The sequence below is a fragment of the Ptychodera flava genome, chromosome 11, assembly GCF_041260155.1.
Source record: "Ptychodera flava strain L36383 chromosome 11, AS_Pfla_20210202, whole genome shotgun sequence".
NCBI lineage: Eukaryota > Metazoa > Hemichordata > Enteropneusta > Ptychoderidae > Ptychodera > Ptychodera flava.
Window position 1 is genome coordinate 39,093,475 of NC_091938.1, and position 17,923 is coordinate 39,111,397.

At 38.3% G+C, this 17,923-nt stretch overlaps 1 protein-coding gene and 1 long non-coding RNA gene across 2 annotated transcripts in view; one reads left to right on the plus strand and one right to left on the minus strand.

Moving 5' to 3' along the window:
• Positions 1-262: 262 nt before the first annotated feature.
• The window catches only part of LOC139144240 (uncharacterized), a 71,238-nt gene continuing 53,577 nt past the window's right edge, over positions 263-17,923 (plus strand). The window contains exon 1 of the long non-coding RNA XR_011554790.1: positions 263-499. This is a non-coding gene — a long non-coding RNA (uncharacterized lncRNA). The remainder of the gene's footprint in view (positions 500-17,923) is intronic.
• On the minus strand, positions 2,478-4,967 carry LOC139143155 (uncharacterized). Its single transcript, XM_070713291.1, has 3 exons — positions 4,590-4,967; positions 3,354-3,569; positions 2,478-2,840 (listed from the first exon to the last, which is right to left on the minus strand). Exons 1-3 carry the CDS (start codon positions 4,780-4,782, stop codon positions 2,677-2,679), a joined length of 573 nt encoding a protein of 190 aa, XP_070569392.1. The 5' UTR covers positions 4,783-4,967; the 3' UTR covers positions 2,478-2,676.

The following is a 17,923-nucleotide window of genomic DNA, read 5'->3' on the forward strand; positions in this document are numbered from 1 at the left end:
TGGTGGTTGTCCTTTTACAAAAACTTTTATCGACGCAATTCCTCAAAATTCAGGATGGAAACATGGTTTGCTAAAGTGCAGATTGAAGATCTAGTCGTAATTGCCATCATATTTGGCAATTTGTACTACATGTTCGATTTCCACCAAACATCAACAGCTATCTCTTAGAAAAACACTTATGAACTTTGTACCCTCATGTAGTAGGATCAAGAGGGCGTTGTAAATAAGTTATCACCAATCTTATTGACACGTTTCGCGGAATTGCTTCATCTATTTTTTTGCACAACCATCTGTTGGACCCTGGAGAAGCAGCAGTGTGGCAGGTTTACTCGTGAACAGGCACGTTCTTGCTTCACACTGTCCTTTTTCGGACACGAAAATAGTTAAACTGTCTTTAGAAGTGAGAGTGATTTGGTACTGGTTACTCTGGTAATTCCAACAACGATATTTCGTCAACTTCACGTCATAAACCTACTAACAACCACTTTACACTAGCCAGGTAAGCTTGAAACGAAATATTGTGTTTTGATTCTCGAGATCGACGGATTATCTGTCGCTTAAACATTTCGATATTATAGTATATGATTATGACGAAATTAATGTACTTTCCGGTTAGCTTTGTACAATAGGAGTGATATAACATTTGTATTGTCTAGCATTGGTTTATATATGTATTCTGTAAAATGCGATCCAGGGGTGAGCAAATTCAAAATGGCGCGAGATATGCAACCACCGTATATTTTGACTGGACTCTTGACCTGACCATTCTAGCGGCACAGCAGACAATTTAAAGACATTTATAAAGGCAGAACAAGCGTAATTAGCCAGAGGACCATGCACTGCCTGTACCTTGGTACTTGTAGGTACGCCGGCCTGCACCAAACATATTAAATTGAATGCGGTTCCGTCATCAATGATTCTAGAGCGAACCAAAGCTTTACGTTCAAAATGTCGAACACTCGCAGCCAGTACCATGTAACTGGGCTATTTACTTGATTTGCACTGATAATACATGTATCGCAAAGTTCAGTGCAGATAGACCACCGGAGAGATTTTCGTATGACGTTTTTCAAATAGATCTTTGAAACTCGCCTTCTTAAAAATCCCTATGTGGCATACTTATATTTACTTGTGTTGAAATGGAAGTGCTTAGGTCGTTTTCAGTACAAATAAAACACTTTAGGTATACAATTTTGTTTACGAACTCCTTACCAAGAGATAAATGTGGGTCTATGTCAGTCTTATATATACGTTGGCCAATCAAAGCCCCGGACACATCTGTTACCTGTCATTACAATTTTGTGAGGTCATAAATTCAAAGGGTATAAGTGCTTTGCAATTTGACTGACATGTGACACGTCGTAAATGGTGTTTTCTGACCGTTTAGTTCAAAAGCTCTTTAGACACACCGTAATTTAAGGTTATTCAAACTGATGCTAGGACAAGGGAAATTCTCTGGGAACAAATCAGGAGATACATTAATTCTAATCTGTGCAAAAATTGTAAATCCCTAAACAGGCAATTTTAGTTGCTATTTTCATGCAGTGCAGCAAGATATTATGCACCAAGTGATATAGGTACTGTAAATTGATAACACGTAAACCTACTAGGGTCATAAAAACAAAATACAAAGGAAGATTTTCACAAATATGTCCCCTTTATTTTATACACGAATATTAAAAGTATTAAATTTCGTAAATAACTCTAATATGCGTAAATGACACCAATTCAATCAATAATATACAGGCAATATAAGCTAATTTGCATTCATAGATATGTAAATGTTCATGAACTACTAATTAAAGTGTTTAACAATAATAATTGATTCCTCAAAGAGCGAGGGATAATTATTGAGTGAAACTAAATTACTTCTTTTTAAGTGCATGTTGTCATGGAAATAATAGCCAAAAGCAACATGTCACCGTGTCCGCCATTTATTGGTTTCACGGCACTTCACACACTCACAGTCCTGGCTTTACGAACAAAAGTCGAAAGGGTACAGATTTGATCCAAAACAAAATTATTTTAAGATAGTGTCGTATTTTTAACCCAATACATGTAAATAACAGCCGAAGGCAATGCCATCAACTCTTAGACTGAGATCTTGCTGGCGCCCATAAATTATTTTGCAATGGTTACTTTGTACGTATTTTTATTGTAAACCTTTATTCTAGAAAAAAGCCTAGCAGTACGTGTTACTTTAAAAAATTGTAAATATTCTCAATATCTGTCATGTTCTTTTTATCCAGAAATCAAGAAATTTAAGCTGAATAAATTATGTTGCATTGATTATGTAAACTTGCAAATCATGTAAACAAAGAATGACGGCACTTACACTGGTAAATCATTTCTGATATAGTGCCGATTAAATAGTAAATGTGTCGGATATGGTGCCTTTGGAAACGTGTTTATATATATATATATATATATATATATATATATATATATATAATATATATGGAAAAATACATGCAATATATTAACATATACGATGTATAAACGGTATAAATAGGCTGACAGGCAGAGATTATAAACGGATGCTAAATTAAATCTGTACGTGTAATAGTAGGCAAGAGTTTCATCATCATAAAGCTGTGTTACAATATCATAATATAACAAAAACGCACAGCTTCTGTATAAATGTAAAAGTCTTTCAAACCACCACATGCATTCCGGTTACACCTCCGTCTCTTCAACTCTTACATTATTGCTTTCGAAACATGAATTTCTATCTTCGTCGACGTCATGTACCATCGGCATTCTAGCGTTCAGTGACTGCAATTCGGGATCGGCGGTTTCTGTTTCGTTTATCGGGTCATGGCATAGCACCTCTTGAACAGCTACAGTTAACAAAGATTACAATGTAATAGTCAGGCAATCACATAAAAGCAGTAAACCATGGGAATATTTCATGAAACAGAGGCTACCCCGAATTCAATTTATCATGCAGTAAAGTTGACTTGATATGAGTATAGATTGCTTAAATCAAAGTTGTAAATGTTCTCACTATAAATATGAATACTGCAATAGAGAAGGTCTTTTTCAAGGCACACGCTTATGACACTTGGGTCAGTTTGACCATAGACAGTAGGGGTCAGTTTGACCATAGACAGTAGAGAAACTTTCTCTACCGTCTATGGTTTGACCACATCTACTAGTTTGGGAATACTGTAATCGATTGAAGGAAAGAAGGGGAAAATCTTAGGATGGAAAATTTCCCGTTGTCTTCTTTTCAGAACGGACAGCTTGTCAGGGTAAATTAACGAGGGGCAAATTTGACGACACATGGGGTCAAATGTCACTATTTACTAGAAATAGCTGAGCTGAAAACTTGATGTTATACCATAACTCACCACTGACTCCAACATGGCCTTGGTTAGTGCGATTGTAGTGAATTTCTGAATTCCTACGTTTTCTGATAAAGTGCCATACTGTGGCCCCTATTGCTGCCACAGCAAAGCCTGACGGTAGCCAGAGCCATTTGTACACGTCCTTTTGAATATTTTTGGCACCAGAATGATCAGAATCATCGTCGTTGATCTGCTCAACCAGTGCTTTTTGTTTTGAATCTGCAAAACAAACAGGTGACCATGATTTGTCAAGAAGAAGATGACGTCATCATTTTATGAAACATTCAGTTTGAAACCTTATCCTATGTATCTCACGAAGTTTCCTATTTTAGCGCCATCCGTATAAAGGCAACGCTTTTACCTTTCTCCACTTTCGTAGTCACCACGACGTTAAATACCGGTATCATGGAACGATCACGTGGACGAAGTATAAGCTGTTAGCTGAATGAATAGCGCAGTGGAAGGTTACAGGTCGGGTTACGGTGATTTCCGTACTTGAAATACCAGCATTCTGGTGTCTTCAGTCTTCCAGTATGTTTCAAAAGATATACATCGCCGAGTCGTTTTTCTATCCACTGTTCATATACAAAATTTTCTGACATATTCTGAACAGATAGTTCGGTGTCAGAGTGATCTCATGTGAACTGTGCATTGTCAATGTCTGCTGGTCCGGATTACAGCGTAAACTTAAATATGAAAACTAGAGTACTCTAAAATGTTCTTACCAGTGACATCAAGAACCTCCAGTTTAAAAAAAAACTTAGTTTTTTGAGAATGACCTATTTCGCACGGAATTTACTATTCAGTTAGAGTGGCACTATCCAAATATTGCATCAGGGATTCATACGAATCGACCTACTGTAACTTCATAGTGATCCACCACTTGTTGGGCTACACTTGAAAGCTCCCGGTGTAAAAACATCTTTCACCGGCTTAGTTTTTCGAAAATCGACAATTTTATCGTTCCCCATATAGCATGGGGATGGTGGCCATTTTGAATTTCAAATGTCGTTAAATCTTTGGTAATTTGTTTTCCTCGTACCAAAATGTGCACGGTGACCTCCGATTTTTATTCTTGATTTTGAAAGAGAATAGTTGAAGTAGTCATTGAGGAAGGTTTGAGCAAAAGTGTAAGTCTCTCACTTTCGAGACGCATATTACCTTTTCAGCGTTCATCATTTCTGTAGCGACTGTGCGTGCGTAATGTTGGTCCCAAACTGAAAGAAACGCATTGCTTACCCTTACATAGTTTACAGTTTACTTCAGCTGGCAGTCCATCGCACAGATTACAGGCATGGCAGTTGCCGAACACAGAATCGCAGAATTCGCCTTTATCACAGTGATTACACGGAGTGTCAGACAAGGTCGGTGACACACGGGACAATACGGTCAATATCGTCGAAACATACGTCAGACTGAATTTAAAGGGCATTGTTATTGAATTGTTCACCCAACTCTCTATTGACTCCAATTACTACTAGTTGAATCACTTAGCGATGTCATAATCGAAAATGACCCACAGCGATCTACAGGCCTCATTATATCGTTTTGGTAGACATTCAAGTCACATGAGGACACCCCATCTCATGCTCAGCTTGGGCACATTGAAATACCCTGTGAGGTTCACGTGGACCATAACCGCAATACATGTGACTACACTACACCAGGGGTTGGCGTTTGAAAATTTGCATAATACGACACGCCCTTTCTATCAGTAGAAAGGGAAATGTACCTTTAGGGATGGACCATTAGACCTTGGGAGGGGGGGTGGTCACAATGAAATTGTGAAAATTTTTTTTCTACTATTGTAAATTTCTGAATTTTTTTTTTCCAATTGAGATTAGCTGTGCAAATTTTTTTTTTCAGAGTAAATTTTCAGATTTATAATTTTTTTTTGTTCGTCGCTGTCTGAAGATAAAGAGGGCAACATGTGGTGCCAAGCACCACAAGCGGCCACGCAAGCGGTCACTGGGAAGAGGTCAGGAGAGGGGTGTCCCCCTGCTGCTGTTGGAGCTTTTGAAAAATAGAGATTAAAATGGTGTTATTTGGTGGCACTTGGGGAGTATTTTTGCGGGGGGTGGTCAGGAGGGGGTGTCCCCCTGCTGCTGTTGGAGCTTTTGAAAAATAGAGATTAAAATGGTGTTATTTGGTGGCACTTGGGGAGTATTTTTGCTGGGGGAGGTCAGGAGGGGGGTGTCCCCCCTCCTGCTGTTGCAGCTTTTGAAAATAGAGATTAAAATGGTGTTATTTGGTGGCACTTGGGGAGTATTTTTGCGGGGGGGGGGTGGTCAGGAGGGGGTGTCCCCCTCCTGCCATTGGAGCTTTTGAAAAATAGAGATTAAAATGGTGTTATTTGGTGGCACTTGGGGAGTATTTTTGCGGGGGGAGGTCAGGAGGGGGTGTCCCCCCTCCTGCTGTTGGAGCTTTTGAAAAATAGAGATAAAAATGGTGTTATTTGGTGGCACTTTGGGAGCATTTTTTTCGGATTACACATCTTCCTCTGAAACATGGTCTTCTTGCTCCTCAGTAGCTTCGTATAGTTTTGAAAATTGACTATTTTGGTTTCCTGGCTTCCCTTTCTACTGCGTGGTGAAATGCCTACATTCACCCCACCAAACATCATGCATATCTCATGATTTACAATTGATTTTGACAAGCTGAGAAGCTAAATAAGCTAAATAATACAGTGAAATTTGCATATTTGTGTTTTTAGAGCAATTGTTGCCCTTTTTTGATCAAAACATCTATTTCTCTGTAGCAGCATGTCCAAATTGATTGGATGTGTATAGATGTGTTGAAATTTCAATATTTGTCTTGTTACGTGCAGAGAAAACGAACAAAAGGGTGAACTCAGCAGTTAACGTTTAAACAAAATTTATTACAAAATAAAACTAATTGCTAAGTCAGGGATAGAGTACAAGCTTTAAAATTGTACAGACTACTTATCTCAGCTGGGACGCAAAGCTCCAGTCTCAGAGTTGTAACAGTCAGTCGGATGAATGAACAGTCCTTCGGCTTGCAGGCTTGTAGTTGCACAAAGTCCACAGTATAAATCCAGCGTTGGCAGTGAAGGTCTTGAAAAGTCTTGAGAATGACTACTGCTGGAGTTTAGTAACACACAAGAGACACGATCCCAAAAGTCTGACTGGAAGCTGTGCACGTCCCTTTTATAAAGGCATATAAGAACAATCTAGAACTTTTATTGACATGCTAATTACTGTTCTAAAATTATCTCCCTTACACAACTAATCAACTTTCCAGAACATTCCAAACATGACTAATTGAATTCAAGGTTGTGAGGTCATCAAGGGCAGTGACCTTGAGAATGTTCTAGACTAATTGAACTCAGGTCATGATGAGTGTGGGGGAAATGACCTACATAACCACCCCCTCTTCAAAAAAGAAAATTTTTCAAAGAAAAATCTTTCTTTTACAAATGTAATCTTGAAAAGGATTTAAGTACTCAAATTTGTTTTACTCTAAAGTAAAATTTCTTGAAAGTGAACAACAATAATTTATAAATACGAGAGAGACAGTCTGCAATTAAATTGTCTCTGCCTTTGATATGTCGAATGTCAAGATTAAACTCCTGTAACATTAAACTCCATCTTAGCAATCTCTGATTTTTGCCTTTGAATTTCTGCAGAAAAACAAGAGGGTTGTGATCAATATAAACCACTATTGGCTGATTTGAAGAAGTAACATAAACTTCAAAATGCTGTAAAGCTAATATCAAAGATAAACACTCTTTTTCATTGTAGAGTAGTTTCTCTGGGATTTGTTAAATTTGCGTGAAAAATAGCAAACAGGATGATCTATACCATGACTATCCTCTTGCAATAAAACAGCACCAGCAGCCGTATCACTAGCATCTACAGCTAATTTGAATGGCAAAGTGAAATCTGGTGCAGACAACACTGGGGCACTTTGCAGTATGGCTTTAAGTGTATCAAATGCCTGTTGGCATTGCTCTGACCAAACAAACTTTACTTTCTTTTTAAGTAAGTTAGTCAAAGGCTCAGTAATTGTGGAGAAATTTGGACAGAATTTTCTGTAGTAACCAGCCATACCGAGAAAGCGCATCAGTTGTCGTTTGCAGTTTGGTATGGGAAAACTTGAAATGGCACTGATTTTGGCATCAACAGGTTTTACCTCACCCTGTCCTACAGTATGTCCGAGGTAAGTTACCCTAGCCCAACCAAACTCAGATTTGGCAAGGTTGACAGTCAACATTGCTTTACTCAGTCTCTCGAAGAACTTCCGCATGAGCTTGATGTGTTCCTCCCAGGTGTCACTATACAGGACGACGTCGTCGACGTAAGCTGCACATCCGTCTAGCCCGGATATGACGTCGTTGATCATCCGTTGGAACGTTGCCGGAGAGTTCTTCATTCCGAATGGCATCAACTTGTACTGGAACAATCCGTCTGGTGTAACAAAGGCGGATATTTCACGAGCACGATCCGTCAGAGGGACTTGCCAAAATCCCTTCAGTAGGTCAAATTTCGTCACATACTTGGCTTTTCCCACTCGGTCGATGCAGTCATCAATCCTCGGGATTGGGAAAGTGTCTGTCTTTGTTAAAGTGTTGACCTTCCTAAAGTCCGTGCACATACGATAACTGTGATCTGATTTGGGAACAAGTATGCACGGCGAACTCCAGTTACTTTTACTGGGTTCAATAAAGTCATTGTCCAGCAGGTATTTGACTTCTTCCTGGAGATATTTTGCTTTTGTTGGATTCAGTCTGTATGGATGTTGTTTTACAGGCTTACTGTCCCCAACATCAACGTCGTGATAGATGACGTTTGTCCTCGTTGGAACATCTTGAAACAGGTGTTTATATTCATGGAGCAGTTCTTTCACCTGTTGTTGTTGTTCTGGCTGGAGGTGTGCCAACTTTGTAGACTCCAGCTTCTCCAGGATTTCTGAGTTCTGAAGCTTGACCGAGCCCAGCTTTGAGTTTAGAGTATTTTCACTCAAGTCAGTTTCAGTATCACTATCTTCATAATGGTTTGAACTGACTGCACTGACAGGCTGAGTTATAGTAGGATTATCCCTATCCAAATATGGCTTAAGCATATTTATGTGACATAGCTGTTTTTGTTTTCGCCTGTCAGGTGTTATTATGATGTAATTTAAATCACTCAATTTCTTATCAATTAGATATGGCCCAAAGTAACGAGCATGGAGTGGTTTTGCCAGGAATTGGAAGTAGAACAAGAACCTTTTGACCTGGTTCAAACTTCGTTTTGAGGTGCTTTTATCATATTTGGTTTTCATTGACTGCTGAGATGACTCAAGATTTTCTCTGGCTAATTCACATGCTTTAGAGAGTTTTGTACGAAAATCTGACACATATTGCAAAATATTCAGACAATCATCATCGTCTGATAGGAATTTCTCTTTAACGAGCTTAAGTGGGCCACGGACTGTATGTCCAAATACAAGCTCAAATGGGCTAAAACCAAGAGACTCCTGAATTGACTCTCTAACAGCAAAGAGCAAAAAATGAATTCCTTCATCCCACTGCTTCTCTGTGTCAAAACAGTAGGTCCTAATCATGTTTTTCAAAGTTTGATGAAATCGCTCAAGAGCACCCTGACTTTCTGGATGATAGGCGGATGACCTATACTGTTTAATGCCTAGCTGATCCATTACTTGTTGAAAAATTCCAGACATAAAGTTGGAGCCTTGATCGGACTGGACACATTTAGGTAGGCCAAATAAAGTGAAAAATTTGACTAAAGCTCTCACTATAGTCTTTGTCTTTATATTTCTCAGTGGTATGGCTTCTGGGAACCGAGTTGATGTACACATAATTGTCAACATGTACTCATTTCCTGATCTTGTTTTTGGTAGGGCCCAACACAGTCTATTAGTATCCTACTAAATGGTTCTTGAAATGCAGGAATTGGCTGTAAAGGGGCCTTTGGAATGGTCTGATTTGGCTTTCCTACCATTTGACATGTGTGACAAGTTTTACAGAAATGTGCTACATCCTGCCTGAGATTAGGCCAATCAAAGTGACTGAGAATTTTATGATAAGTTTTCCTGACTCCTAAGTGACCAGCCCAGGGGGTTTCATGGGCCAGGCGCAATATTTCAGCACGGTAGGGCTTTGGAACCACAATTTGATGTTTTATAGCCCAGTCGTCATCAACCAAAACATCTGGAGGTCTCCATTTACGCATGAGAATACCAGATTTTGTATAATAGGAAACAGAGCTATCCGAAGTTTTACCTTCATCATCTACCCTGTCAAACAAAGACAAAATATCTGGGTCTTTGTGTTGTTCTGCAATGAGATTTGATCTAGAAAATGTCTGACTTTGGTCAGCAGTTTTACTGGAAGTTGCAAATCCACGAGGGATAACGGAATGATCCGTGTCAAACACCTGACTGGAGAAAGGTGTCATTTAAGTCAACATCTGTGACATTATTTTTGAGAGTATTTTGATTCTCGGAAGTTTTCTTTGACATGGCTCGAGTAATAGCACATGAAGGAAATAAATCGGGTATCTCTTGTTCAATTGGCTCTGGATCCTGATCTAAAGTAGGATTATCAGTCACAAGTGGATTAGTAATGACCTTGTCCCCAGCAAGGTCGTTTCCAAGAAGAAGGTGAATCCCTTCAAAAGGCAAAAAAGGCCTAATACCTAAAGTCACAGGTCCAGAAACAAAGTCCGAAGACAAATAGACATTATGGAGAGGAACAGGAATGTAGTCATTACAATCTACCCCCTTAATAAGAACTTTAGAACCTGAAAATGACTTTTCAGAAAACGGCAGGGTATCTGCCAACAAAAGAGACTGGGAAGCCCCGGTATCTCTTAAAATTTTGACAGGGGTAGCAGAAGAAAAATCACTAGAAAGTGATATAAAACCATCATGAATAAATGGTTCGAAAATACCCATAATGCTATCTTGAGAAGAATTGACCTTGACCTCATTAATTGGGGATGAGAGGGGGTTTAACCTCAGAAAATGTGTTGCACACATTATTAGACTCTAATTGAGTTGATGAAGAAATAAAGCCGGTGGGCTTAGATCCACTTTGACCACTTTGACCTTCACGTTTTCTTTTCAACTTGAAACACTACCTGACATTAAATGGCCGTCTTTCTTGCAATAATTACAAGAAAGTGTACCGAACTGTTTGTCAGAAGGAGATTGAGACTTGGGATTTGATGATGTGGAAGTGTTACTTGAATTTTGTGAACTGTTGTCATTTGATTTCCTACTCTCCTTTGAAAAATTCTTGGATGAAAAGGACGAGTTAAATTTACCTGCATTGTTTCTGTATGAAAGGACTGGGATGGTTTGCTGAGAAATGAAGATTTGTGGGTCAATGAATAATCATCGGCCAAACGTGCAGCAACCTCTAATGTATCTGCCTTTTGTTCATTGATAAACTTTTGTTCATTGATAACGTCTTGATGTCACTCCGGATGCACCTTTTAAATTCCTCAATCAAAACAAGTTGTCGTAATTTGTCATAATTCTGACTGACCTTTTCAGAAGAACACCAACGATCAAACAGTTGTTCTTTTGTTCGAGCAAATTCAACATAAGTTTGATCTTTCGCCTTCTCACAATCCCTAAATTTCTGACGGTAAGCTTCAGGCACCAACTCATAACCCTTGAGAATTAATTCCTTCACAGAATCATAATCTGAAGCCTGCTCTACTGACAACTGAATGTAAATTTCTCTGGCTTTACCCACCAAAGCACTCTGCAAAAGCATAGACCAGGACTCTTTAGGCCAATGGAGACTCTGAGCAATTTTCTCAAAATGAAGGAAATATTTATCAACATCCTTTTCTTGGAAAGGGGGAACTAACCTGAAATGCGTAGTGATGTCAAACTTGTCTGAAGGGAAGAATTTTCCTGACTGTCCAACCTCTAAACGTTTTATTTCTACCTGTAATCGCTGTTCTTCTAATCGCAATTCTTTTTCTCTCTGTCTTTCTTCCATTTCTAATCTTTCCTGCCTTTCTTTTTCTTTCTGTCTTTCTTCCATTTGCAATTCTTTTCTTTCATTTCCTTTTCTAATTCCAATTTCTTAAGCTCCAAATCTGCCTGTATTTCTAATTCTAATTTTTTGAGTTCGAAGGAGGACTCAGGCTCATAATCTTTTAAGGCAGACTCCTCAAAATGGCCAGAATTAACTAAATGTTTTGCAATCTTGAACTGTATTTCTCGCTTGCGCATAGATCTTTTGACATCTACTTTAAGGAAATTGGCCAGTGTTATGAGGTCGTCTTTTCTGAGGGAATCAAATGTGTCCTGATCAAGGTCATCCATTTCTCTGGTTTAAATTCCGCCATGATTAAATTTCGCTGAGTTCACAGTATACAGTAGTTTTAAAAAGGCTGGCAAAATGTTGTCAAACGGCTCAAAATGTTCGTCTCCCGGACGAGCCCCCAATTTTGTTACGTGCAGAGAAAACGAACAAAAGGGTGAACTCAGCAGTTAACGTTTAAACAAAATTTATTACGAAAATAAAACTAATTGCTAAGTCAGGGATAGAGTACAAGCTTTAAAATTGTACAGACTACTTATCTCAGCTGGGACGGCAAAGCTCCAGTCTCAGAGTTGTAACAGTCAGTCGGATGAATGAACAGTCCTTCGGCTTGCAGGCTTGTAGTTGCACAAAGTCCACAGTATAAATCCAGCGTTGGCAGTGAAGGTCTTGAAAAGTCTTGAGAATGACTACTGCTGGAGTTTAGTAACACACAAGAGACACGATCCCAAAAGTCTGACTGGAAGCTGTGCACGTCCCTTTTATAAAGGCATATAAGAACAATCTAGAACTTTTATTGACATGCTAATTACTGTTCTAAAATTATCTCCCTTACACAACTAATCAACTTTCCAGAACATTCCAAACATGACTAATTGAATTCAAGGTTGTGAGGTCATCAAGGGCAGTGACCTTGAGAATGTTCTAGACTAATTGAACTCAGGTCATGATGAGTGTGGGGGAAATGACCTACATAACAGTCTTTTTGGGCAATTTATGCCATTCACGGTCAAAAAATCTGTATTCTCTGAAAGGGCTTGTCCAATTTCTTTGAAATTTGCTACACAAAAACGATTAACCATGCAGATTTATTCAGTATTTGCTATCGAGAAACTTTCAAGTTCAACCCTTTTATGTGTTTTTGTGTTGGGATTTGTTGGATAGATGGCATTCTACGTAGTGTATTGTTGATGTTAAAACATGTGTTGCTGTTGTTATTTGAGGCTGTTTTTTGAGAAAAAAGAATTGAAAATGCCTTTTTAAAAGCAAAATAATACATAATGACTTGATATGTTGTTTTATCATTATTGACGTGTTTCTACTTGTTCACCCATTCTTGCAAATCATCATTGTAATAAAATGCTGTGAAAAAAATGAAACTGATGTGGCCTGCATCTGTTTACCTTGATCTTAAAAGGCAAATACAACTTTCTGTCTTGACAACCATACCATAGTTTCAATGTTTTACCTAGTGTACCTGCTTGGTTTGTACGCAGGAAACAAGTAGAAAACAGGCTCTATAATTTCATAATTTTCAAGTGATCAGAATACAAAAGTCCTGAAAAGATAAGATAATCACAACTTCCAGTATAAGGGATACTGTCACTCTAAATGTATAAATTAAAATTAAAAATGTGCCGGGAGGATGTATTAAAAATACAGAAAGTTGCTTACTGTCGGTAAAATCTAAAAAATATTCAAAATTTTAAAGACTTTTGCAGATTTTTTTTTTTACGCCTTTGTCTTCTTATTTTTTTTTTTTTATTTTGCAAACTAGTTTGAAGATTTTTTTCCCCCTAACTTTCTGCTCTGAAATTTTTTTTTTCTGTTTTTGACCACCCCCTCCCAAGATCTAATGGTCCGTCCCTTACATGAAGTAGACCAGTCTCGAACACCGCTTTTGAATAACCTACATGTAAATTGACACTGTGAGAACATTAAAGCCATAAGAAGCTTATAGCTTATGCCTATTAATAGACTGCACCACAGTGTACCATGCCTGAATCACGTGTGGTTATTCAAACTGTCAAACTCTCTTATTTTTTTAGCCAATACATTCTATATTCTATTCCTACATTTAAACGAGGTTTAATGGCGGGAAAGACAAACTCTATTCGAAAAAGCGATAATATCGGTAGAGGAGAAAAATTTTAGATACTGTATGAAAATCAAGACAGAAGCCATATTCCCTTTTCTCCGCTACAGCCAGAGTAATTGCGGAGCGTCATATTGAAATATATTCTTCAATATCTTACGACAAAAAGGCATCAGCCTTGACTAGAATTATCATAGCTGCAAAAGGACACCAAAATTGGTCCAATGATAAATATCATTAAAGGTAAATAAATACTTTACCTGTCCAAGGAACACAAGGATATAACAATAAATAACAAAAAGAACGCGTCAAAGTCGTTTGTTCTACCATAGACAGTAGATCTCTGCTGTCTATGGTTCTACGCAAAATATCCAAGGATTCAGTAGAGAGTACTCAGATTGAAATACAATGTTGCCAGCAGCACCGCTCAGCAAAGACACTAAGGTGCCAACAATAGGTTTCTGATCAGTTGCAATGATCACTTTCATTGACAAGGGCCAAAAGAAAGTGCCAATTTAAGCACGGTTCTTTAATTGGCTTGAATACTGTTTCTCACCGGGTCTCGTTCCGGCAATGGATGGTGGTGCTCTCGTTGGGACTACAAGTGTTTCGAAATTAATGTATGACTGTACGGCTGTATAGTCCTCAATTTAATTCAACATAATTCGAAGTAAACAGACTGGTAGAAGTACATTTTGCTTCAAATCCTTTATTTGAACCGAAATGTATAAGTAATTTAGAATTAAGAACGCTAATATACACAGGCATGAACTTGTTTCTTCTATTAAGAACACATAAAGCATTTTCAGATTTGTTCAAAAAAGTATGCAGTCCATAATTGATCACCTCAAACGCTGGATTACATTTAAAAGTTTTGGGCGTTCCTACATGCAATTTGAAAAATAATGAGTTGAAAGTAAACCTGTCAGATCATTTCTCCTGCCGCACTCACTTCATTAGTCTAAACATTGAACTGACATAATTTTCATGGAACAATCCCTCTTCTAACTACGTCCTTTATTGAATTGGCCACGTCTAAGTCGTTACAAATTATTGTTTCTGATGGTCTTGCAAATGGCTCTAGTGATTCTAAACTGTTCCTGCGCCACCGTGGCCATGCCACAGTCCCAGGGCTTTTGTCTGTTCGAAAAACTGTTTTGAACCGTCAGCGCCCTCTGCTGGTTTGGCGTAATGCACGTATGCGCTAAATTTAGCTGTGGTGACAGACTACAAGATCATTAAAATGGTTTCCTGCTCATCCTGCCAAACGGGCAACAATCCGAAAGTCTTATCTACGAGTACACACAATCTAAAAAGGCATCGACGAAATTTTGTTGATAGTAACCGTATTTGCATTTTTATTGCCATTTTCTTCACGACCCCACCGTAAAAATAGCATCATAACACTTTATTCGGATTTTGTGGGATTTGGCCCTTGTAATAATCATAATGTCAAGTGCATTAACACATTTTGATGTACCGTCCATCAAATATCAAGGCTAAATATGTAATGGTTGGTGTTGCAATTGACACACACAGATATAGTACCATACAGCCTGCTACGTACATCGAAACTAGTGATGTAATCTACCATACCAAGGTAAAGATGCCCTCTTGTAATGTTGTAGTACATGGAATTTATGTAACCAATATTTAACACTTCATCAAGCAGTAATATTTGAGAAAACAGCTTATTATTGGCTTGGAGGTCTTTGGTTTTGTTTCTGTGCAAATCGTTACCAACATGTAAAATACTGACTCACAGTTACTGAGATTTTCACTAAGTTTACACTTTTGCTGCTCATTAGCATATTTTGTTGAATGATAACTTCATTTGAACAAAGTCCCATTTAAAGTTGAGCATGCATCTATACAAACCAAATACACGGATGAAATGCGCAGCGGTTCTCAAGTTTGTAATTGAACCAATTCAAGAATGAGAAAAATGCCTTTTTTCGGACCAAAACAACAAAAGTTGTCTTAAAAATTCAATATTGCAGGTTTCTCACAATTTGAATAACGCTGATATAGATCATGCCTAAAAACTTCACATCAATATTTCAAAGCAATCGAACCAGCAATTCAAGAGAAGATGTTATGACCAAAAAAACGAAAGAATGACCCAACAATACAAATATGCAAAGTTCGCCACAATTTGAACAAAATCAACTAAGTTTATCCCTTGGAACATGCATACCAAGTTTCAAAGCTATCGGATAAGCGATTTCAGAGAGGGTTATTTTCACCAAAATGGGACAAATTGCCCCCAAAATACAAATATGAAAATTACACCACAATTTGAATAAATTTGGCATAAGGCAACCCTAGGTTGCCTACCAAGTTTCAAAACCACTGGATAAGCAGCTTCAGAGCTGAATATTTTTATGACCAAAAATGGGATGGAGCAAGATCATAGCTTGTCTCACCTGTCGAATTTATATCCAAAAGCGTTAATTCTTCATTAATTGTCGGAGACTTAACACTGTCCTCAAAGTCACCTGGACATTAAAAACGCGGTAGGACACCTTGGCCGTGGTCTATACGCTGAGCATTGTCGGGACAACCAGAAAATTGGTTTCTTGGCGATCTAGTTCACAGTAGACCGATAACCACGAAACGTATATGGCCTGAAACAGTCATATTTCCTGTTCGGGAAAAATCGCACAGCCGACACCTATGAAAGGCGTGAATCTGAAAATTTACGTGTGTTGTGGGGGAGAGGGGGAACCATCATGTTTTAAACTTTGGGAGAGAGAAAAGAAAAAATGTCTGTCATCCTACTGACACCCCTCTGAAATTGACAGGTATAGGCCTAATAAGGCATTGAACTAATAGAGCGCAGGGAAAAGCAGGAAATCCGCACATCCTTTGATGATTTCTATATGGCTAATACCTCCAAGATATCTGTGATATTTCCAATAGTATCAATGGCCTCCTTTACCATTAATGGCGTCATCAGTATGCATGCCGGAAGATGTTGTCCGAGTTATTTAATGCTCTGTGTCAACATGGTAAGCGATTAGGCAGTGCTTGTGGACTAACAGCAGTGTTAGGTCAAGTGATCAGAGGTTGCAATTGAAAATTTAAGTAAAGAGAACGGAGATCATTGTTGAGAAAAAACGGTTCTTTATTGAAAATATCATAGATATCATCAAAAGGATATGTGAATTTCCAGAATTTCGTGCTTTTCCGTGTGGGTAGAGTACTTACTGACCTTAGATTGGAGACTATGAGGTCAAATGATCTTCGTATCAGACCCAGGTCCGTTCAAAACGTTTGATTCACCACTTGCTCTGTCACATCATGAAATCTCTAAACTGCACTTTCGAAAATCTCTTCCAGCTCCTCTCGTTATCACAATTCTATCTTTGATTTACAGGCTTAGACAGAGTTTCTGGTTATAATTGTGCTAATGGAATGACATTTTTAAAATTGACAGGGCAGTCCAGGAGAAAGCACCCTAGGTTAACATAGGCAACGGTGGAACCGATTCTGGTGATTACAAAGTGTCCAATATAGGTCCAAAGAAGAAAAATCTCCATGAGAGCATTCCAAATGATTAATATATAATTGAATACACAAAGTACTGCACGTTAAGACAAACTGATCATGACAAGTGACTTGGAGTACTATAGCTGGCGATAACCCATGTTCTCAATGATACCTTGTTTGAGTCGATGACTTTAAAATGCAAACGTCCATAATCTTAGCCCATAGGACCCTCCAAGGCTTTCTCAAGGGTCTATGTCCCAGCCATAGTCTCAGGGAGGATTATTAAAAATCTACTTTGAGTCAATGGATTGAAAATGTACACACCGGAATTTATTTTAAAGAAGCATGTCAACACAATGTAACTTTCAGTCTATTTGGCGAACCACACACAGACTGTAATTTTCGAAGTGTGGGGACGGACTGCTGTCAAGGATTCTGTAGAGCTGACTTTTGCAAAGCGTGGCGAGAGAAATTAGCTGATCAAAATTTCGTTCAAGGGTTTTGCTCAGCCGTTTTACTGTAGTGTGCGAGAGATTTTTCGTGCTTTTTTTCCTTTTGTACCATTGAGTAAAATATTCAACATGTTTGACATTTTTTCCTCGCGAGAAAAATCCTCACGTCATTTTATGAAGCACACATGTGGAAATCACAGTGGATATGTAAATTATCAAGTCTTTGATGGTAAATCTGTGGAAATTAGGTCCCATTACCCTGCGCTATATGATTCCAGGTTTCCAAAATTTAAGAATTTGGACAAAAAAGATTACGCACTCGGAGAAGTCCGGACGAAACTTCGAAAAACAAGCGAAAATCGAAGTCTATCAAAAATATTTTTTATCGAAGCAGAAAATTATTATTTTCAATACTATATGTATGGACGGTCATTTCGTACTGTAATGTGATGTCTCCTCCGAGGTACATGGCGAAGACTTCTTCCAGCGAGGAAAAAGAATATCAAAC

Coding starts and splice junctions, on each gene's coding strand:
- LOC139143155 (XM_070713291.1), bottom strand. CDS start 4,782: ATGCCCTTTAAATTCAGTCTGACGTATGTTTCGACGATATTGACCGTA. Junction 3,570..4,589: donor AAACTGTAAACTATGTAAGG/GTAAGCAATGCG, acceptor TTTGTTTTGCAG/ATTCAAAACAAAAAGCACTG. Junction 2,841..3,353: donor AGGCCATGTTGGAGTCAGTG/GTGAGTTATGGT, acceptor TGTTAACTGTAG/CTGTTCAAGAGGTGCTATGC.